This window comes from Peromyscus eremicus, chromosome 3 (assembly GCF_949786415.1).
Source record: "Peromyscus eremicus chromosome 3, PerEre_H2_v1, whole genome shotgun sequence".
Classification (NCBI taxonomy): Eukaryota; Metazoa; Chordata; class Mammalia; order Rodentia; family Cricetidae; genus Peromyscus; species Peromyscus eremicus.
The window spans coordinates 43,743,355-43,766,335 of NC_081418.1; the positions used below are offsets into that span (position 1 = coordinate 43,743,355).

General features: G+C 47.9%; 1 protein-coding gene across 1 annotated transcript in view; it reads right to left on the minus strand.

The window, feature by feature from the left end:
- Positions 1–22,981, minus strand: part of Plxna4 (plexin A4) — a 450,775-nt gene that overhangs the window by 68,115 nt on the left and 359,679 nt on the right. The window contains exons 6-10 of the mRNA XM_059257015.1: positions 18,893–19,016; positions 17,496–17,649; positions 16,180–16,279; positions 13,493–13,607; positions 2,139–2,339 (exon numbers count right to left, since the gene is read on the minus strand). Coding sequence (XP_059112998.1) covers positions 2,139–2,339; positions 13,493–13,607; positions 16,180–16,279; positions 17,496–17,649; positions 18,893–19,016 — 694 coding nt within the window. The remainder of the gene's footprint in view (positions 1–2,138; positions 2,340–13,492; positions 13,608–16,179; positions 16,280–17,495; positions 17,650–18,892; positions 19,017–22,981) is intronic.

The following is a 22,981-nucleotide window of genomic DNA, read 5'->3' on the forward strand; positions in this document are numbered from 1 at the left end:
CCTATGGAAGAGGGGACAACGCTGGCCTGCCCCTTGGTGTCTCACCCTCATACCCAGAGAGTCTCCTGTGACTACCAGGGGCTCCCCGGGCGAGCGGCCCTTGGACTATGGTTGCTGACAGTATGGCAATTGGACCTGCTGAGGATATGGCAATCCAGGATGCTTTGATCCTCACAGAAGAGAATGAGCAGCTGGTCTGAACCAGCTTCTTGGAAGGCCAGTTAGTTTCCAGGGCACAGAGGAAGGTTTATAGGGGCTTGATGGGATCAGGTTAGGCTAAGCATAGGGTCTCAGGGGCATGTGATGACATTGTGACCTTCTCTCTGTTACCAAGGTCACAGACTCTCTTCTCCTCACTCCAGATGTTTTCCTACACCCCGGGGCAGCTTCTCCCAGGAAGAGAAACTGTTTCTCCATGGTCTGAAATTTCACTGTATCTACAGAGTCCAGTGGGGGATCCTGGCTTCCCTTCTCCACTAGTGCCTTCTTGTCTGGTGGGGAGAATTACTTGAGCCAAACCCTTGGGGATGATTGACCTGGCCTTGGGAGTTGTGAGAAAGCAGTTAATATCTCCTGTGCTTGCAGGTTTAGACTGCTGCAGAAATCTGAAAACGCCCAAGGACGAAGCAGGAGAAGAAGCTGTGGGGATAGATCAGCCCTGCATTGCCACACAGAGCAAGAATGCGGGCTTCTCTGAACCCCATTTCTTCCTGGACTACTTCCTTCAGGAAAAGTAGGGCTGTTCCCATGCAGTCCTTTGTGTGGGACTCTCTAGGCCCCGAGTTACACTCTCAAATAAAGCCACTGTGTTTACCTACTCAATAGCAGCTAGCCGAGGGACTGGGAGACCAGTGTGACGCAGGAGGGGACCCCAGAGCCAGCCAGCCCTGCTATTCACCACTATGTGACCTTGAGAAAGTCAATCCCTTTGAGCAGGGGCAGGTCGCCTGGAAGCAAACGGGCTTCAGCTTCAGGGCCTGCACTTGCCCTCCGGTGCCCTGCGAAGACTTGCCCACAAATCTAATTTCATGCTTCTTACATTTTGACACTAAAGAAGTTACCCAAGTTACATCAATCTCAGCTCCCCAAGCCTGAATCAGCACGCTCCCAACCTGGACCATTATGTTCTTTTCCTCCCTCCCTCTCCTCCTCCTCCTCTTCTGCCTCGTTCTCATTTTTCTTTTTCTTTTCTTTCTTTCCTTTTTTTTTTTTGAGACAGGGTCTCATTCCATTGCCCACATTAGGCTCAGCCTTGTGGTGATCCTCCTGCACCAATCTCCCAAATGCTGGGACTACAGGCATAAGGCACCACACCTGCCTCCTGTCTTTTGTACAGTGAAGAACCATATGGCTTTTCATTGCTGGAAAGAGCATTGTAAGTCCATAAGTCCTTAAACCAATATCAGCTGCTCTCAAGCATCTAGGTGAAGAGAAGGGAGCCCAGATGAGTGAAAGGGAGCTGAGCCCAGACTGGAAGGCAACATGAGAAGAAAAGGGATAAGCTAGGAGGAAAGGGGCACATAGTCAGGAACACTATCTTCCTTAAGGATCCAGTGGACAGTTGTTGGCAGCCTGGGAGCTGCTGACCCCCATTGGCAGAACTTGACCTTAACAATGGAGCTTGGAAACACCGGGCAGGGGCCAGCTGATCCAAGCCAACTCCCACCCCATCAGTGATGCTTGATGGTGACACTGCACCTGATCCTTGCTAAGACACAGCTTTTGTGTAGGTTTAAAGGCAATGGCAGGCTTCTGTGGGCTCAAGTGCAACACTCAGGTCAGGCTGGGTAAGAAGGAAGGGCCTAAGTCTTCTAGAGTGGCTTTTGAGGAGGAAGTTCAGCTTTCTGTAGTTACATCTGCCCATAGACAGGGCTCCGGGGCCCAGCAGAATGCCTTGTGCAGGTGACCCTTATCACACCATGGCTATAATCAGAGTCCACAGCTGGTAGACTTTTCGGTGGTCCTAGAGCCCATTGCACCATGGGTTCAGGGGCTAGATTGGATAAACAGAACAGGAGGACGAGGAGAGGATTCAGGTGGGTAGGGAGCCCAGGGATCTACTGGGTAGCAAACCCAGCAGGACTGAGCTGATGGGACCCATTGAGGCCCATAATAATAGGACCAGCAGGGTGACTCACAGAGGTGTTCTGACATTGCACACTGGAGCTGTTGAAGCGCAGAGCGGGAACCCTCTGCTCGGTGCCCTGGATGTTCAAGATGCACTCGTAGCCTCGCTGTCCTGACTGAGGCTGTGGGAGGTTCTTAGCCTTCAGAGTGATGGGTTTGATCACCTCGACTGGTACCAGGATCTTGTCCACTCGCAGCAGCTGGGGGCAGTCCTGGGGACGAGAGGGCATGGCTCAGCGTGGGCATGTGGGAAACCAAAAGGACAGTGACCTCTGCAAACATTACATAGATGTCGGTCTTTGCTATGGCCCATCCCTAGAGGACCACATGCCCACCCTCAGATAGTAGGGAAGGAGTAAGAATAAGAAGTGTCAACTCTTAGTTCACCATCTTGAGGCCACTCCTCCTGGAGTCTATCCTTGGCCTCTTCAGGTTAATTTTAATACCAATTTATACCCCAGATCTCTAGCAGGCCCACGGTCCCCTCCCAATTCCTTCCCTTCCTTGGCAGAGACTGACCCTGCTGCCTGGGCATCCTGCTCCTCTGGGGACTGACGGCATCTTTGCCTGCCAAGTTCCACGCAGCCAGGAGTTAGGACAGATGGCCCATATGGGAAGCTACACATGGAGGCAACAGCCTGGGCCTCAGCTCTGCCCATAGAACTCAAATCTGGACCACAGCTGGGGAAGCCGAGAGGGCCTCCAGTACGTGGGCTGAGGTGGCATTTGGCAGTATTCTGGAATAGTGTTCCTTCGGCGGACTTTTCAATCTGAAAGCGTCTGACTAAGCGGTGAAGATGGTCGGCACTGAGGAAATTCCCCCCAGAGCAGATACACAGCACTTCTCTTGGATGCCTGCAGCAGCACTGTTAACCACCCAACCACAGAGGGTCTTTGCCCTGGAGGAAACGAATCCCTGGGCCCCTTTCTTTTGAAAACAATCAGCACTAACTTGAGAGGCCAGAATGGGCTTGGAGGATAATGGAGTCAGGAGAAGATGGGATGGGCACTCTTGGCCTTGTGCCAGGAAGGTCTATCATCCCCCAGGTTCCGCCCTCTCTCTGGGCACTGTCAGACCAGATGACCTTGGAGCAAGCTGACTATAGAAAGCATGGCACCCATGTCCTTCCTGAAGATGTTCAGACACAGGCTCACTGCTGAGTCTCAGCTGAGGCTGCTGTTCCTCTCCACAGCGCTGGTCTTCATGGGGTAATACTGATTAAAGAAACCATGAAGGGAGCATACTAGAGGGGTCTAATAGGTAACTGGAGGCTGTCTTTCAAAGCAAAGGAGCCACTGGTTCCCTGTGTCACCGGGAGCTGCACTAGGAAAACAATGAGCTTCTGACCCACCCTAGCACACCCCTACCCTGAGCTTCAACATCCCTTTGTCCATTAGGTAGGACTTGGATATCTTGTCCATTTGAGAACAGCTCAAAGGGAAGCAACACATGCTGTAATTCCATCTCTTAGGTATTCCCAAATCTCTGAAAATAGACACTTAAAAAGATCCTTGTAGGCCACATTCACACTTGCATCCATCACAACAGCTGAGAGGCAGAAACACCCTAAGTGTCCATGGATGAAAGAAAGAATTAAAAAATGATATGTCATACCCACACAATGGAAAAGTATACAGCCTTAAATAGGGTGAAAATTCTGACCCACATAACAATATGGCTAAACACTGAGGACATTGTGCTAAGTGAAATAGGCTAGCTCCACAGGGACAAATTCTGCATGATTCCATGTGCACAGGGCAGCTAGAGTAGTCACATTCCAAGATAGAAAGGAGAATGGTGATGGACAAGTAAGGGGACATGGATGTTGCTCCATGGAAAGAGTTTCAGCTGGAGACTTGTGGGGATGGTTATACACAGTGTACATGCACTTAGCTGTACCCCCAAAACATGTTAGAATAGTGTTGTTTTCACTTATAAATTTCACAACCGTTAACATCAACCAACTAAAAACTGAAAACATAGAGGAGTGGCGAGGTCTCAGGGTAGCAGGGGAGTAGCGGCAAGGACATAGCACAGCCTTGATCTTCCAATTACAGGACTTCCCAAGGTTTGGAAGAGGTGAATATCTGGGAACTATGAGGTACTCTCACAGAGTCCTAGTGGCTCCAGATCTGTGCAGGCCCTGCATTTATCTATCTGATCCCCTATTCTCTGAGAAGATGTGACTGTGGTGTACATAGGCAAGGGGCATGATTCTGTGGAGAGGTTGATGCTTGGGCTGAATAGGGAGGTGTGTGGGGCTGGGGGACTATGGACAGCAGTTCCATGAAGAATGGGGCATCATGAGCCAGTCCTTGGGTGCTGCAGACCCACCTCTGCCTAAGGCTGGGACTGCCTTTCCTCCAAGGAGCTGGGCCTGTGACCACACTTGGTAAGAGAGCCAGGGAGTACTGGTACCTCTCACCTCCACATCTCCAGCAAATATTGCCACCCATGAGCAGGCCCAGGGAACCTGGAATTCTAGACTCCTCTGAACAACCTGACTGACCCCCTTCCTAAAGGAGAAACTGAGTCAGGGAGAGGTAAAAGAATAACTCAGTGTTAGCAGATGGGTGGACAGCTGAAGAAGCCAACTGTTTGCATCACCACCCTTCCTCCTGTTTGTGGAAGAACAGGTTTGGTGAGCAGGACCCTCTTTGAATGGAATCTCTCAGTCAGTTGGAGGGGTGGGACCCAGTTGAGCTAGACTGGAGCCCTGCTCTGTCCAGGAAATGTCAAGAGCTAAAGCCTTTCTCACTTGTCCCCTGTAAGATTCTCACCAAAGCTTGTTAGGAGTTCTCTAATGAGTCCTGATTAGCAATGGCCCCATAAAGGCCTAGTTTGCATATAAAAAGGTTGGCAGTTCTGAGAGTAAGTTCATTAATAATAATTGGAGAGGCCCAGGGATGGGCTGGACACATCTTCCTCTAAGTAGTGCTGATGTTTGACCCCAGTGCCCCTGCTTAATTGAAATGTAAAATGGCAATTTTCCCCTAGGCAACAAGGCATGAAGAGGCCATCTCCACCATCCTGCCCTTCCTCCCACCCATCATCCCAGACTGACCTGCTGCCTGCTAAGATGCCAGGTACAAAACCACCTACAGACTCAGCTCTCAATGGGAAATGTCAGAGAAGGTACCACAGTCCCCAGGACTCTGAAGCCCTGTTTCCCCGCCCAGGGGCTTAGGAACTCTGACATCTTGGTCATCGACATTTGGGGTTCCTTAGCTAGAGAGAGACGCTGGGAATTAAGTTATGGAGTCCCTGTCTCCTTCTGCTGGTTTCAGAATCAAGAAGAGTGCACTTGTCATTAGCTGGCCTAAGTCCGGGGATAAGCAGTCTTCTTCCAAATGTATGTTCTAGAGACTCCATGAGTTAACATGTGCAAGATGGCTGACTCAGAGAGAGTAAGCATCCAGCAAGTGTTTCCTCTTTCCTTGCCTCCCTCAGCTCCGGCTAGAGTCTGTCCCTCTTCTGTTCCCAGTTTCTACTGCCTGTTCATAGGGCCCATCCATCTAGCCCACTCCCATGTCTCTTCCTTTTCCAGAATTAGAGCATCAGTTCTCGGCAGCATATCCCAGCCTTCTAGATTTCAAGTCTCTTGCTGGACCTGACTCATCTCAATACCTTCAAGTGCCTCAGGCATGGGAGAGACAGGTATGGAGGCACGTCCTTTGTCCATGGCTCTCCTACTGAGAATCTCTCTCTCAGACTGTTCTGTTCTGGTAGGCAGGACCTTGGAACCTTGAAATGGGTTAGAATGGGATTGCTTGTTACCTAGCTTCTCTGGGGCTGTGGATTGTAGCCTGGTTATCCTTTGCCTTATTTCTAATATCCACTTATGAGTGGGTACATACCGTGTTTGTCTTTCTGGCTCTGGGTTACCTCATTCAGGATGATTTTTTTCTAATTCCATCTATTTGCCTCATGTTTCTCCTCCTACAGGAGGTCCCAAGGCTCTAAAGATATGGGTCCCTGGGAAACATGAGGTATCCACACAGGGAGTCTTAATGACTCTACCTCTGTGCCCCTTAATCTGGTCCCCTGAATCTATCTATCAGGAGAGGTAACATCCTTAAGTTACATTGTCACATACTCAGAGACAGGAGACCCATTAGCCAACCACATGGCCAAACCCTCTCTTCATCCACCAAATGAAGATATGGTATGGACTAGATGATTTTTATGGTCCTGGACCATACTATAAAGGCAAACTATAAAATACATATTTGGGCTTTGTCCCTGGTTCCTGGCACAGAGCTTCTAAAACCCTTGGAGTTATGGTGATAGGAACTTTCTGTTGTTCTCAATAAGCCCATTTCAACCATATTTGTGTTTAAGCCAATGAAGAGCTCATCTGAGGATGGGGACTATTTGCTAGCCCACCGTGGAATGAGAGGATCTTCCCAGATGCTGCAGAAGAGAGAGGAACTCAAAGTTGAGTTCAGTAGCAGCAGCCAGGGTGGTAGTGGATGTTGAGAGAACCTTTCAAGCACACATTGCAGATCAAATAGAGTGCATTTCTGCTCCTCTGATCTTACAACTGTTCTCTGGAGTAAGCACGCTGCTGGTTGAAGGGGAGTTAATCAGTCCTGCCTGCGTAAAGGGACTGCCATAGGAACCCTATGTAAGGAGCTCAGGAGATGCTCACTCGTTACAGGCATGTGCTGCTCTTGCAGAGGACTGGAGTCTGGTTCCTAGCGCCCACATCAGGTAGCTCATAACCATATGTACCTCCAGCTTCAACAGATCTGATACCCTCTTCCTGCCTCCTCTGGTACCTGCATGAATGAATGCAAGCACACACAGGCAGGCACACACACACACACACACACACACACACACACACACACAAATAAATAAATAAATCTTAAAGAAAAGGAACCTTCCATGAAAGAGTTTCTGGAACTTCCTAGTTGGTGAACAGATGGCAGAACCTGAGAGGGTGTACACATGAAGCAGGACCTTATTCCCATGGACCTTATTCCCCACAATTTTCACTAGCTCTTCATCTGCATCTTTTGTAAATCTTTTCTAATAAGCCAGGAAATGTCAATAAATGTTCCTCTGAGAGCTGTGACCCATTGCAACAAAGAATCAAATGTGAGGAAGGGGTTTAGAAAGCCCAAGTTATAGCTAGTTGGTCAGACGCATAGGTGACCATGTCTTGCGATTTGTGACTGGCATCCTAAGTGGGGGTGAGCTTGTGGAACTGAGCCCTTTAACGTGTGGGATCTGACACTAACTCCAAGTAGATAGGATCAGAATTGAAGGAAATTGTAGGCTTCCTAGCTGGTGTCTGAGGAAGATTAGAGAACAGCTTAGTAAGGAAGGAAAAGTGACCCATGTGGCGTCATGAATGTGACATATGGAGAAGAATGGCTTGTTTTCCTTTCTGTCCTAGCTCTATTATTAGTCTAATAGATGATCTGGGATTCATCAATAGATTCTTTTTGAAGCTCATTTTTTTCCATCTCTACAATAGGAATAATAATATCTCCTCAAAAACAATGGAAAACAAAGGATAATCTCTCTCTCTCTCTCTCTCTCTCTCTCTCTCTCTCTCTCTCTCTCTCTTTCTCTCTCTCATACACACACACAGCATGCACGTGTACACACACACACACACACACACACACACATACACACACACACAGCATAATCAAATCTGTTTCTTTACATGCTAACTTCAAAAAATTAAAAAACAAAAACACAGTATCTACTTAGTTAGTTTAAAATGTGGTATCTAAAATACCAATCAACTGAATGAATGATGAATTAGCAAGGGTGACAGGAGACTTTACGTGGAGATATGGTTATCTATCAGCAGGGAAGTATTTTATTATTTTAATCATTGGTATTTTTCGGCCTGGTATCTCCTAGCACTGGACACTGGATCTGGTAGGCATTCTGTGCTCCTGTTGCAATTCTAGCTGATGTGGTTAACTTGGCGCAGGGATTCAATCCCTACCCCCATCACACATACCTTCCCATGTGCTATCTTGTTTTGTAACACAACTCATGTCATCATCCTGATATTTCAATGAAGACGATTCAAATAAGCAGTCACCTCAGTACTCACAAATGGTGAGTCAGGATTTTCTTCTGCTCATCTTATTTTCAGCCACAGATGATTATCCAACCCCACACTGATTCCCTCCAAAACATACTGCCCTTCTCTTTTCAAAGCAGGTATTTCTCTGAACCGTCATTTGAAAGGGGCCAACTCTTGCAGAATAGAAAACACCTGTATTTGACAAGATTATGTGGAGACATGAATGCATGCAGTAAGAAACAGTCTCCCTTGGAGGCTCTTTCACCCTGTGGCTACATTCTACAGTTGTAAGAATAGACCAAAGATATGGAGGGACAGTGGCTTGAGGCACAAGCAAATATTTAATAGCTTGAAATTCTGGAGGTGGATCCGGATGACTCCGGGTCCACAGTCTGGCCCCTTGTATATTGCGGTCTTCACTTAAATGCACACAAATGAGGGTGGGTTGCTGAGTGCCAGGAGCAGAGGCAATGTAGGAAAGCCATGGAGCTGCCTTTCCATCCATTTTGTCCAGCTTGCCATTGGCTCCTTTGGGCAGAGGCTTCATAGCATATTTAAATAATTGAACAAGGACATAAAGAATGCTCCCGGGCTGGGAGAGAGAACACTGCCTTCAGGGCTGGGGCTGCCTGGGACTGCCTGGAGGGCTGAGGGACAGGCTTGTAGATTTACAGCCCCTGATGTATTTGCAAGATGAAAGCTCTGTTTCACCCAGTTGTTACAGTGAAATTGGGAGAATGCAAAGCTCTTGGGAACAGCCGGTCTAGAGTGTCTAAGGAAAGCATGATTTGCAGGTCACTTCTCCCCCAATACCACTTCAGCCCCCTCCTGGCATCAATTCTAAACAGGAGCCAGCCCCAGTAGCCCTAACAACTCCCCAAATTTATACTCACCTTCTCAGACCCCTGATGCTCAATACAAAGATGTAATGCACCATATATTTTCTTGCTGTTCCCCAAGTTTATAATGCCATTAGCATGATCTACGATGGGCTGGTTTATGGAGAGAGCGAAGTAATAATACAGAAAGGAAATACCCATAACCCCAAGGGGGAGGGGCAGGTGAGATTGATGGAAAGTGCAGTTGTCTGGAGAAATGGCAGCCCAGTAATTGAATACCTGAAAGGGGGATGTGTGCATGGGTTGGAAACAAGTTTTTGAGCTGGGTTTGGCTTTGTTTTCTCAGGGGAGGGTTAAAGGCATAGTGGGAGTGGGTCCCAGGAATGGCTGTCGGATGGAATTAAAGCAGAATCACTGACGATGGGGGATAGCCTAATTTCTCTCCCAAGTCAAGCCTGGGATAAATGCCTTTGGCCTTTATCCCTAAGGGTGGATTTCATTCAGAACCAGGGACAAGCAGCAGTCTAGGATTCTTCCTTTCTGGTTCTGTAGTTCTAGAGTGAACTTGACCTTTAGGGTCTCAGAGTTCATCATACCTGTCCTAGTGTAGGACATCTCGGAGGCATCAGGGTAGTAGCGGATGTTGGGAGAAACTTTCAAGTACACCGTTGCAGATCAAATAGAATGCATTTCTCCTCCTCTGATCTTACAACTGTTCTCTGGAGTGAGCACACCGGCTAAACGTGAGGAGGAAGAGTAGTGCCCGGAACCTCCCCTCTGAGATCGTTCCCCTGGGAACCACCCACGTATCTGTAACTTTCCTAGCTTGGTGCCTGGAGAGCACAGCTTCAGCGGTGGTTCGCTTTGATTTTTCAGCTCCGATGAGAACCAACAGTGCAACAGCTCATTGAGGACCACCCCTTGCCTTGGATTTGTTCTCTATAGTAGCTCCTCTTAATCATCGCTACCAAGTGTGTTGGCTAGATGGATCTGTTCAGGTGAGGCTGTGGAGGAGCCAGGAACTCTGTGCAGTGCACACAAGGACGGAGGCTCCTGCAGCTCTGGTAATGGCTGTCCAGCCAAAAGGCCATTCCAGGAGATGGCAGGAAGCCTTGTGGATACTAAGAGAGGAGGACTGGGAGCAAGCAGGGAGACATGGCCACCCTAGCATGCTGTCACCTCATCTCTCCTCTCCTCTCCCTTTCTATCTGCTGCCTAGGCTCTGGCAGCCGATCTAAGGGTCTACGTTGTTATCACAATGCCATCATTAGTTGAAACAAAACCATCCCTTGTAACTGGGATATGGTTACTATAAACGACATATGTTACTGGGCATTCTATTTCTAATCATTGTAATTATGCCTGAATACTTGCTGTTCATAACACAACTACAATGGTCCACCAGTTCTCCATTCCAGACCAATAACTTCGCCTGAACGTGCTCTTTGTTCCGAGGGAAAGAAGTAATTCAACACCCCTGGTGATAGCCAGTGAAGCCAGTGTTGACACTGGAAGAGGCAGGATGAAAGCATTCCTGGGGATACAAGATGGGGCAGCGCAGATAAAAAGCCACCTGGCAGCCTCCCTCACGGCTAAACAAAAGGACCCTCTCTGCACAGCCTCACAGGTAAAAGGGAGTGTGAACCTGAGGACTTTGAGAAGAATCATTGAGGCCTGAGTCTCACCAGCCTTCCAAGAGGGTCTGGGCCCAGGTGTCTAGAGGAACTTCAGGCTCTAAGACCAGGAGACACCCAGTCAGATGCCATCTGGAGCCCTAAGCCTTAACTGGACATTGACTGGGTACTCATTCTATAAGAACATTCACTGCACCCTTGCCCTATGAGAACCCTTCTTGGCTGTGGATTTCTCTTAAGTGCACTCAAGCCTGTGTTTATCTGCAAGTATGGAAACCTAGAGGTCGTGTAAGCCGGTGGCGTCCTATCAAATGCAGATCTGAAGATCTCATTATATGCCTGTAAGCCTCAGCAGCTTAAGCACAAAGGCTCTAAGGCACCGTAAGGTAACAGTGGCTTCATAGCCACTGTAGGTTGGGGCTGGAATGTCCCACTAAAGCCTACGTTCTTAAGGCTTATGCTCCAGAGTGATGCTACGGGGAGCTGGCAGTGGGAACTTGAAGGGAGGTTTTACTGGAAAGTCTTAGGGGGTGTGTCCTTGAAGGGAATTATAGGGCTTGGTCCATTTCTTTTCTTTTCTTTTCTTTTCTTTTCTTTTCTTTTCTTTTCTTTTCTTTTCTTTTCTTTTCTTTTCTTTCCTACTCATTGACCATCATGAAGTAAGGTGCCTTCCAGCAGGTCTGAAAGGAAACAGGTCCTTCCAAACATAGATTAAAAACTCCAAAACTGTGGGCCAAAATAGACCTCTGCTCTGGTTTTGTTTGGTTTTCATTTTTTCTTTTCTTTTTTGAGATTATAATATATCTTAGCTATATTATTTCCCCCTTCCCTTTCCTCTCTCCAAGTCCTCAAAATACCCCTTCCTTGCTCTCTGTCAAGTTCATGGCTTTTTTTTCATTAATTGTTGATCTATTTATCTATCTATCTATCTATCTATCTATCTATCTATCTATCTATCTATTCCTTAATATAACCTGTTCAGTCTGAATATGTTACTCATGTGTGTTTTCAGGGCTGACCTTTCGGCATTGGAAAACCAATTGGTGTGCTCTTCCAGGGGGAGATTCTTTCTCCTACTCTCAGTATTCCTTAGTTGTCTGTAATTCTTTGTGTGGGGTTGAGGCCTCAGGAGTAGGTTTATCCCCATCCACTTTGGCATGTCTACTGTCCTTGTTCAGCTCATGTCTAGGCAGTCATGTTGGTGACACTCTGGGAGAAGTTCCTGACTTTCCTAGGAGACAGTCTCACAGCAAACTCCCCAGTCCTTTGGCTTTTGAAGTCTTTCTGCGCCAACCTTCCCTCTTTTTAAGTTGTTTTATCTCAGGCATTAGCAATAGTATCAGAAAGCTGACCATCACAGTAGCAGAAGTTTAGATGGCTAGCCTGTGAATAACTTCTCTGGCATCGGATAAAAAACACCAACGACCAAGCTCTCTTTCTGTTGCATAATTTCCCTTTGTATCCTTTATTCCTGCTGTAGTTATGTCAGAAAACAAACAAACAAAAAGCCAATGGCATTGAAAAATGCTACATTTACACTAGGAGGCAGAGATTCTGTTTTGAGTTCTGAAAACAATGGTCTTCTCTCACTGAACCCAAAAAGCTAGACTTAGTCAATAGCTCACAAATGTTTATTTGCTTAGTTCCCGTTTGGTACATCCACTAGGAAGACGTTGCCACAGCAACCGCATGAGGTAATCAACTTAGCCTCTTCCTCTATGCTCACTTCAAAATGGCCCTGGGATGCAGTTGGACCAGAAACAAACTCTTAGAACTTCTTTCTCTTAAAATAAGCAGAAATCCAAGACAAAGAAGAGCCCAAGTTCATCCCATGTGATACTGTAGTAGGGAGAAATGAAGATTCTGAGTTACACTGGCCTCTCAGACTCCAGGGGCTTGCCTGGTAACCACTCCCAGCTTATGGAAAACGGAAAGAATTGAAGGGCAATGACAATGGCTGGATCTGTCTCCATGCCCGTGTAGTTAGCTATGGTCCTCAAAGCCTGTTCCTTTCTCAGGAGCCTGCTATCCAGTCCCCAGAGCAGCCATGGATCCCCAGCAGATTCTGACAAAGCCAGGCGTGAACAGGCCTTGTACTTGGAAGCACCATCTCTCACAGACAGCCCACCATTGTTCTGGGAAACCTGGTAGCTCTTACTTTGCTCTCTTTTGGTTCTTTTAACCTTTCTTCCTAAGCCTTGAAGACAACCTTGCCACAAGAGAACAGAAAAGAAAACGAGCAAGAGAGCAAAGCAATTGCAAGCCTCCTCCGAGGTAAGGGAGCAGTGGGAGGCGTTTGAAACCCCCAAAGTCCATTGCTTTTGTTCTCCTGTCTGTCTTGGGCCTTTCTGTTCCCAAACCTTGGCCATGTTCACTATTCTGAGAGCGGGAGAGACCCTGAAAGCCACTTTGTCTGACTTCTATCATGTTCCGGGCAGATTTCAGATGGGCGTTTCCTGGAGCCTTGACACCTGTCCTCAAGATCAAGACCCAGCCATGTAGATGAGACTTTCAGCCTTTTCCAGCTTTTCATGCCACAGTGGCCCACTGGCTGCCTGACTCGTGTCCCTTCATGTTAATTCCATTTATATTAGACAAAGGTAAGAACTCATACATACATACTTACACTCACACATTTGTACCTGAACCTCCCATGGCGTCAATGCAGGGCTGAACTCATCTATTGCTTTCATACAGTGTGCCTGAAGAGTCAAGGTCAGGGAGGAAAGAAGAAATCCCTGGGATCTTTTCTTGGTTTTCCCTCTCAAGAGAAGGGCCACACACACGTTTCATGCTTACGAGCAGCGCCTCTCACCATCCCGCTGCTGGAACCTACCTCGGGCAGCTTCACTCGGCCTTCCTGGAAGGAGCATGTTTTGGGGTCATGCGTGCACACGTGTCGGTATTTACACCAGTGGCAGCGGTATGGGCTCTCCACACAGGACAGACATCTGGGCACAGAGGAGAAGCACACATCTTAGAACTTCAGCCCAAGCACCCACATCTCTAGACTCTAGCACAACATTTTGCTAGTAAAGGAGATAACCCTTGAGTGATGAGCAAAGGAAGACTTCATACAAATCCGCCCTTCTTCTCTTCTCAAGGCCTCAGGAAATGAGCTCCTCACTCAGAGCTGGAACCCATTTCCTCCTAGGCCTGGTGAGCCTCTCTCTACCCCCATTAATTGACATGGTCCTTTGCCAAACAGAAGATCAATAAGGACTGACGTCTATAGGAACTAAGACAACCCCCAAATCGGGTTTTAATTAAAATTGCCTCTGAGTCTCACTGGTAAGGGCCTGCACCGATGGTGCTCTGGTAACAGTGGAAGCTATCAAGGTTCCAGTCTCCACACTGTGTGTCCCTGCACAGTTGCCATCCCACTCTTTACCTCCAGGAAACAGGCAACTTTGTAAGAGCCAGCCTTATGTTGCTTAAAAACCCAGCATGGTTCCCTATTGTCACAAGCTCAAAGGCCTTGCCACACAGGTAGAGCTGCCCTGAGCATCACCCTCCTCACAAGGGCCTGGTGCTGCTGCCTTGAGCAGGCCCCATGCTCTCCACAGGCTGTTCTACCATCTGTTGGAGCTTTCTGTTTTCCTCCACTTGACCAATCTTTGGCCAAAGGAGAGTTGGTCCCTCTGGGCCCTCATTTTGTAAACCTCTGTGCGGGGATACTCCTAACTGCTTGGTGTTCTATTTCATCATTAAACATCAAGTTCTTCCATGAGGCTGCTAGGCTGCAAACCTCAACCAAGCAATTGGGCAGGTATTGGTTCCAGTGGAGGGCAGGGCCTGAGTGCTGGGGTCTTATTAATTTGTGAATCCTCTATCTGATGAGTAACACTGTGGATGGGGTGGAAACGTCACATCTGATTGGGGCCTGGGCAGGATAGACGCTTCCTTCCTTGGAGTCCCAAAGTAAGCTAAGCTCTAGTCTCACAGACACCATACATGAGCCCTAACTTTTTTTTTTTTTATCAGATTAGAGTCCCCTAAATGTCATGTTACATACCTACTCTGTAAAGAGAGGAATACAAACAGTATGTTAAAGCAAACAGGAATGTTGGAGGTTCAGGCAATGTGTTTTCCAAACTCTCTCTATGGAACCCTAAAGGTTCTACAGAGCTCCTTTGGAGACTATATACAGTCTCATGGGGCTCCTAGATATAGGGGCTCCTGGACTCATAATTCCCCCAATCAACAGCCTCTTCTCCCATCTGTTTTGCATATTGGACTTCCATATCTAATTTCAGTTTCTATGGTAAGGAAAACTAAAATTGTACATCTCCAATCTGGTTCAATCTCATTTTTTCACAGAGGAAATAGCAACATAACCATAGCAAAAGGCAAGAGTACTACCCAGTCAATGAGCCACATGGGGTTCTAAAGGTTGCCTTGCAATGGCTCTTTTCCTCCTTAGAGCCATCCCATGAGAGTCAAGTCTGCTGTACAGTCGGCAACAGCAGTGTCCCAAACAGGGACTGCTCAATAGGACAGTCAGTGCTCCTGGGGTGTCATGTTGCAATTTGAATGTGAAATGTCCCCACAGGATCCTCTGCTGGAACTCTTGGTCGCTGGTTGGTGGTACTGTTTTGGGAAATTTGTGCAGTCTCGGGGACTGTGACCTAGGTAGCAGAAAAGGGTCACCGGAAATAGGCCTTGAAGATTCCCACTTCTGGTTTTGGCCTGACTGTTCGGCTTCCTGACTTGCCAAGATGTGAGAAGCCGTTCTACAAGCTCTCACTGCTGCAGACAAACCGCCATGATGTCCCCACCACGACGGGCTGTATGCTGTGATTCATGAGCCATAGCCAATTTTTCCTCCCTTAGGTGGCTTTCACCAAGTATTCTGTCACAGCGATTAGAAAACTAACTAACACAGGCCAGTGGCTAACTATTGTGGTACCAGTACCTCTAGGTCTCCTTTTATAGGGGACACTAGTGCAAAGAATGGTCAAATCCTCTAGCTACTCTACTGTCCACGATGACTATTTAGAGGAGGGAGATGCCAAAGTCAAACAAAGCCAGAGTCAGCTTTCTGTATCTCCACAGTGAGGCCTCAGCCACTCTCTCTTCGGACATTCCCTTGGCACTTATCAGCCTATATGAGTCCTGACCCAGTTTATAGGGTGGGACGTTTACTTGACTTGCTAGACGACCTGACCTCTCCTGGATACATGTAAAGGCTGCCCTCCCTTCTCTGGTCCCTCCTCTGTGTAGGTGTGAACTGCTGTCCTTCAGGTGAGCTACATCACCCCAGTAGAATGGTGGGAAGGGAATCATCAGGCTAGAAGACTTCTGCCAGGGAAGATGCACGGGCTGGGGATTTGCAGGGCTCACACCATAGGCTCCCACTTTCGTCTCTTTCTAGGCTCTTTACATTCACCCTATCAGTACAGGAGAGAGGCCCATCTTCTAGCATGAAGGAGGCCTCTTTGGAAGCTTCCATACAATGATCCCTTGAAATCATCGCGGGGTCTTCTGATCTCTGAGTGAGCCTTGACCCTAGGAACAACTTACGAGTTGTGGACGCTGCAGTTGTAGAAGACAAAGCTGGTGCTGGCGAAGGTCACGCCCGTCTCCTTTGACTTGAGTTGCAGCTGGACAACATGATGGTCTCCTATAAGGTAGAGCCCACCAACGGGGCCCGGAGAAGTTCAGAACCCAAGCCAAAGGTCCATGAGCAGTAATGCACTCCAGGAAAGAGAGCCTGCTCCTCTGGGACACTGTCAGGTTTCATAGGCCCCCGAGTCAGCAAGGTTCAATTCCAGGATGAACCTACCCCACTCCCCACACCCACCCCCCACAAGTTAAGTTTGGTCTCCCTTCTCTGTTACGTCACCGGACCCCCAGTCACTTCTCTTGAGCTCGTGGGCGCACACCCACCCCTCACATGCTGTGTTTAAAAGCCTCTCAGAATCACAAACAGTGATGAGTAGCCAAGGAGGGAAAAAAAAATGTACGATCTCAGGAAAGCTGCTGCTAGCGGCACAAAGTGGCACTGCATATATGTGTAAATATGTGCACCTGACCTCTGTGCAGAGAGACCTAGGCCTGATACTATCTCCTCTGGGGGACTTGGCTCCAGAGGGGTGAGGGGTATTAGACCCCTCAGCTGGCGCCAAAGAGGCATTGGAGCCCATGTTTAATTCACAGCCCTGACCCTGGACCCCACTTCCAGTCTTGTTCTCGGCCTTCCCCAGGAGCCTCATTAATCAATCAGCTCTGAATAAATGTGACAAGCCCAAATGGGAGGGACAACACAGAATCAATCTGCCTAGGCCAGCCTGTCCCTCACCAGTGTCAAGCCTGTGTCCTCGCACATCCTTCCCAACAGAGTTGGTTCCAAGCAACAGGCAGCTGTGTGTGGGACAGTGGGGACAAAGTGCCCTAGAGTCAGGGACCTACTCATGTGACTGTGAATGAAGGGTTATGGAACCACTGGACCTGCCCCATTATACCCTTGCTTCTGGCTAGCTTCCCTCTTCTCCAGTCCTCCCTCTCCCTCCCAGGGCAGCTAAAACAAGAACACCACCAATATACACCACTACTCTTCTGGCCTGGCCTCTATCTACCTTCTCTGTCGCTTCTCCTCATCTAGGATAAGGTAGACATTCGGTTGCTAAGCTGGGGCTGAGACAGAAGGGTTGTACCAGTCAATTTCCAAGGGTAAAAGAGGAAAAGCTCACCTCTACCCCTTTTAACTGTCAGCCCACTCCCTCTGACTTATCCCTGCCCCAGGCTCCCTCAGTCCCCCACTTCTGTCATGAGTTCTGCTACCCAGGCACAGTGAAGAGTCTGCCATCCAACTTTGCCTCCTGGGACCGCTTGCTCACCATTTTCTGTGATGATGCGGGGCACCTCCTTGGCTGCAGGGGAGTAGCATTGGATCTGATTGCCTATTACCAGCCCATCCATCTCTGACAGATCCTCAAAGGTACAGTTGACACCTGCTGACAGCTCCGGGACATTGTATGTCTCTAGGACCAGCTGTGAACAGGCCAGCCAGGCAGAGGGAAAGAGGAGAGGAGGGGGAATGGGGAACAGAAGGAAGAAAGGCAGCAGGCAGAGAAAGAGACAGACAAAGGAGAATTATTACCATAGATCAGTTTGTTACAAGAGTGGTGTAGAGAAGGCAGTGGGAGGCAGAGGCAGAGACTAAAGAAAACCACTAGGATCTGAATGGATTTGGCCCCAGAAAGCGGGAATGCTTTGTGTGCTAGAAGAATTCTGAGCAGGACCAGGTTGGCTGATAGGCCACCTCTTCCATTTGGTAAAATGAGAACACTAATGACCACATGCTTAGTGCTAGAACTCAGAAGTCTGTAAATCATTCTCCTGATGGACCCACATTGGCCTCCTTTATAGATAAAGGGATCATTCCCAACACTCATTGCTACATGGTCTTAGTTGATCATTCTATATTTACTTGCATACCAATTAAACTCAAATTGGCTAATGGATATTTAGGTATACCCATGGCATATTTTATGTTATAATAAAATATTACACTTTTTTATGTTTGGTAATATAATGCTATTTTCCTGCAAATATATATTTGAGCATATTCCCCCATGCTCCACCACTCTCCCCATTTCCATCTCTCACTTTCTGGTTAGTCCCATTTCCCCTCTTTTTATAGCTTCCACTTTTATGTCACATATAAATATATGATTTTATGTCTCTATAAAATCTAGGACCCACAAATGAGAGAAACATGGTATTTGTCTTTCTGAGACAGATCTAAATTCAGTTAATAATATCTTGTTGTACCCATTTTTCAGCAAATGGCATGGATTTGCTCTTCTTTATGACTAAAAACATCAATGTTCAAGTATCACATAGGAGTGAGTACTATATCTAGGTCATATGGGGGGGTCTACTTTTTTTTTTGAGGAACCTCTGCACTGATTTCCATAGTGCCTAGACTAGTTTAAATTGCTATCAGCATTTTGTTTTTATTTGTTTTCTTAACAACTGCCACACTGACTGGAGTGAGATGGAATTTCAGTGTAGCCTTAATTTGTATTCCTTGATCACCTTTGATATGGTCACTTCCTTGTGGAAGTGGAACCTTTTCTTCAATACTTTTGCCCATGCCACCTTTCTTGGGTTCCCAGTAGACACTTCTTCACTAACATCTCTGACCCTGATCTAGAGCTGCTCGCAAGAGGCCTTGGTGCTTTCTGTTGGGGCAGAGTTCTTCCCTGGATTCTGACCTCCCCTCCCTTACCAGCACATTGTACTGAGAGACAGAGATGTTGTTGGGATGGACTGTCAGCCGGACACACTGCTTCATCTCTGAGGCAAACCTTCGGGGTTCCCTGGAGCGCTCACACCGTTCCTTCCGGGTGCACCTAGGAAGGACACACAAGGATCATCAATGGCCCAAAAAGGGACTGCCATACCCAGAAGCTCTTGGGCCTGTCTGAACCTAAAGTGCTCACTTCCCTTCTTCTTCAAGCTTCTATTATGCTCAGCTTTGGAAAAGGCAGCAATTCCCCTCACCTTCAGGGGCACATGAGGAGTCACACAGTCTTGTCCAGTCTACTTTCTGTTCATCCACAGCCTCTGACACCCTCCACCCCCCTTTTTTATGCAAACCTCACTTCTCCCCATATACGACGTGTATAGCACATGATACATATTGTATTGCTTTTGTACACCCAGTTCTGTCTGGGTTTCCATGTCTGTCCAATTCCTGTCCAGTTCCATCTAGATCTACAGACAAACTAGTTTAGCTCTTTTGTACCTGCAATCCTCCTGCCTCAACCCCAGGCAGATATGAAATTCCTCCTTATTTCCTCCATAGCATCCTGGAGTTTCTCACAGTCTAGAACTTCTTGTTTTATGATGATTATTGGGCTAAAAGTAACCCTCTCCTACTGAGTGGGAGCTTCTCAAGAGATGAAACAGTGTTCAATTTCTTCTGTAATTCTCTGAATACATTCTAGCAATGGAGATAAATGCAGGGAGAAGAGAGCGAGAGAGCGAGAGCGAGAGAGCGAGAGAGCAAGAGTGAGTGAGAGAGAGAGAGAGAGAGAGAGAGAGAGAGAGAGAGAGAGAGGGGAGAGAGCAGAGAGGATCAAAAGAACAGAGGATAGTAACTAATAGCATCAGAACTCCAGTTCTGTGGCACTGGGGAACTGCTACGTAAGTGTTTCTATCACTGTTTAATGCCCTGGGTTGTACAAAAGTGTGCTGTGTCCCGGGTGCACCGCATCCAGTGTGGCCTTGACTCTTAACAGTCATCACTGATTAGGGCTTGAGAACAATGCACGTCAAAACAGGGTCTGTGCCCAATTGTGCGCATCTCCAAGTTCACTGCATGAAGGTATCATGGGAACAGTACTGAGCCCAAGGCAGATAAACCTTACAAACTGAAGAGCTGTTCCCAGTGGCCAGAACTTGGACACTCAGGAATATGGATTTTATTGTGTAGTGCAGGTGAGAGAGCTGCTCTAGAGGGACAAGCTGAGATGAGCTGAGACTGCAGGGAAATCATTCCTGATGACATCAGGAGCTGTTGAGAGAGGCCTGGGCAAAGCGACAGAAGGAAACAGTGGCAAGGGATAGGAAGCAACATGAGGAGGGGACATGGGAGGAGAACTTTCTTCTGGAAAGGCAGAGAGGTGGGGGGTGGGGCAAGAAAGGAAGGGAGGGGAGATGCCAGGGTATCCTGGGTGGCTTGTGGGCCAACTCTTAGTCCTGGAAGAAAGCTGTGGTCTGTCCTAGTCAGAGTGAAAGAAGACACCACAGTTGGAGGGATGGCCTCTGAGTGCAGAGGAGGAGAGGAGAGGCTTGCTAACTAAGGGGAAAAACACTGAAGGTGACAGCCAATGCTGCCCTGGACGGGAGAGGGAGGAAAAGGGAGACTGAGGCAGAAGGAGGGCCTTGCAGGAAGTCAGATGGGTGACACAGAAGTCAACCCAACTCTACATAATGCAACTGTGACCACTAGTTAGTATGTGCTTACAACACTGTGATAAGGCTTTGCATTTTATGATACTTAAGTTTCCTGTGGCCAAGTCATCTTAGAGGTCGAGAAAGCACAGAAGAGGATGAGTGGGTCACTTCTTCATCCAGGTCACAGCTAATCCAAGTCTACATCCAGCCCAGGCAAACTTAGAAACTCTGCTCTTTACAACTGTGCTGAGCTTCCAGATTAAGAAGGGCACAGGCCCCGTTGCAGACTAAACCCATGTGCCTTGTAGTCTTAATGTTTCTCTTACATCCTTAAGGCTCTAGATATCACCTCTCCACCATTCCTCCTAGGAAGGAGGAAGAAAGCACCTCAGAAGAAAGCACCCGACTATACTATCATCCATAGTTGTTGGACAAACCTGAACTCCCTGGGATGAATTCAAGGGACCCCAAGCCAGAAGGATGAGGTCAGGAGTGAGTCTGGGGGTCCCCACGGCATTCTCTGGCGGCCCGAGCAAACCACTGGCAACCAGAGTGTCTGCCTCGAAGTCTTGGGAGTTAATTTACCAGGCCAGCTCCTCGGCAAGGACTCCATTACCGTCAGCCATTAGGCTAATGTTATGGACTTTTCCAGAGTGTCTGAGCTGACATCGCTATTAATAGTGTTATTACGCCCATTAACAGTAGACCCAGAGAACTGGTACAGCTTCAATTATTCACTGACTCCCCAACTTTGAAGTTCCTGTTTCCAAGAGCAATCAGTAGGTCTGAAAAGAGTGTCTTTGATTAAATTATGAAGTGTGTGTGTTGAGGGTGGGGGGGGGGAGGGGGTGAAGCTGCTTCCAGGCCAAACAGCACCGGAAGTTACTAAATAGAACAGAGGAGCTCTATCTCTCTCCCAGGTTGGGGGAGGAGGCAGAGGTGGGGACCCATCTGACTTGCACTGTTTGCTGTTACCCAGATTCCTAGGGCTGCATCTCACCACAGTCCTAGAAAATACAGACTACAAGAAGCCATGTGTAGTTTACAGCTTTGAGCATCAAGGCCAAATGCTTAACCTCTTGGTGCGTCAGTCTTTTCTTCTCTAAAATGGGAACAAAATGGTATCACACAGCTGGGGTTTCCTGAAGATTCCACGAGATAGTGTGTGCTAAGCAGTTAGAATTGTGCATAGCTTGGAGAGAGGTGTCAGCAAGTGTCAGCCAGTGTTACCCCATCACTTCCCTAACTTCCTCAGTCCATGGCCCTAAACTGCAGCTGCTGTAGACCAGTTCATTGGCACATCAAAGGGAGAAGGGCTAAAGGCGGAGGGAGGCTCAGCACCAGGAAGGGCAGGAGAGCGACAGCATGCTACTGGTGGTTATAGCTTCGTTTCCTTAATAGCTATCAAAAGTGTGTCGAGAACTGAGCTCTGTCTCAGTGGAAAGTTAAGTTTAAGGTCAGAATCAGGGGTGTTTTGACATTTCTAGCATCCTGCATGGTTCAGGAGTGTGGAGGCTGCGAATGTCCAAAAACACAGACAATTGACCTTAAATGGGATGGGATGATGGCAGGGAAGGGCCACGACTTCTAGTATCTTATGGGGTCCATCAAGAGAATAGTCTTTAACCTTTTAAGGCTGTGGTTTTCTAGTGACTCATGCCAAAGTTAGAGAATATAAACGGGGTTCACTTCTGGTCCTAGAAGAGCTCCCAAATTGCTTCCTACCAAGGGCTCCAGTACTTGGGAAAGCAGAGCTCTCCACCAGGCAGTGGAGGCATCAGGGTCCCGCTTCATCCATTTCATCCATTTCCTAGGTCGGGGAATGGGTGCTTATGTCGACTCACAAAATTCATGAGTTTTCAGGCGTTTGTCCCTGTCATCCCCATAGTGGCCTCTGCCCCAAATACAGAAACGCAGGTGACCAGCAGGCTCTAAGGGGACCCACCTGCCTCAGCCCGTGAGTGAAGGTCTTCTTTACTGAGCTGTCTTTCTTCCCTTTCTCACCCCACTTCCTGTGCACTGGGCCCGTACAGCCCTAGATCAGAGGTTCTGTGAGCTCCAGAGAGAAAGGCCCCGGGCCCCTGCAAGGGGTTATTATTCAAGCCAGTGGTTCCAATGAGATTATCCTCTCTAATGAAGCAGTTACCTCCGCCCTCCCCTAAGCCTGAACTTTCACTGCTGGAGAATTCCCAGCCAAGTGGAAAATTAGAAGGGAAAGGAATGGAGAAGGAAGGGGGTGAGGGAGAGGGTAGGGGAGAGGGGGTGATTAAGTTTAGTAGAAATTAATTCCTAAACACACACAGAGAAATATTAACTCCCAGTGCTGCTGGCCAAGCAAACAGATTTCAGCATGGAAACCAGGCTCTCTGATGGGGCGGCTCAGGTAAGCCTCCCAGCCAGAGGGATCATAGCTAGG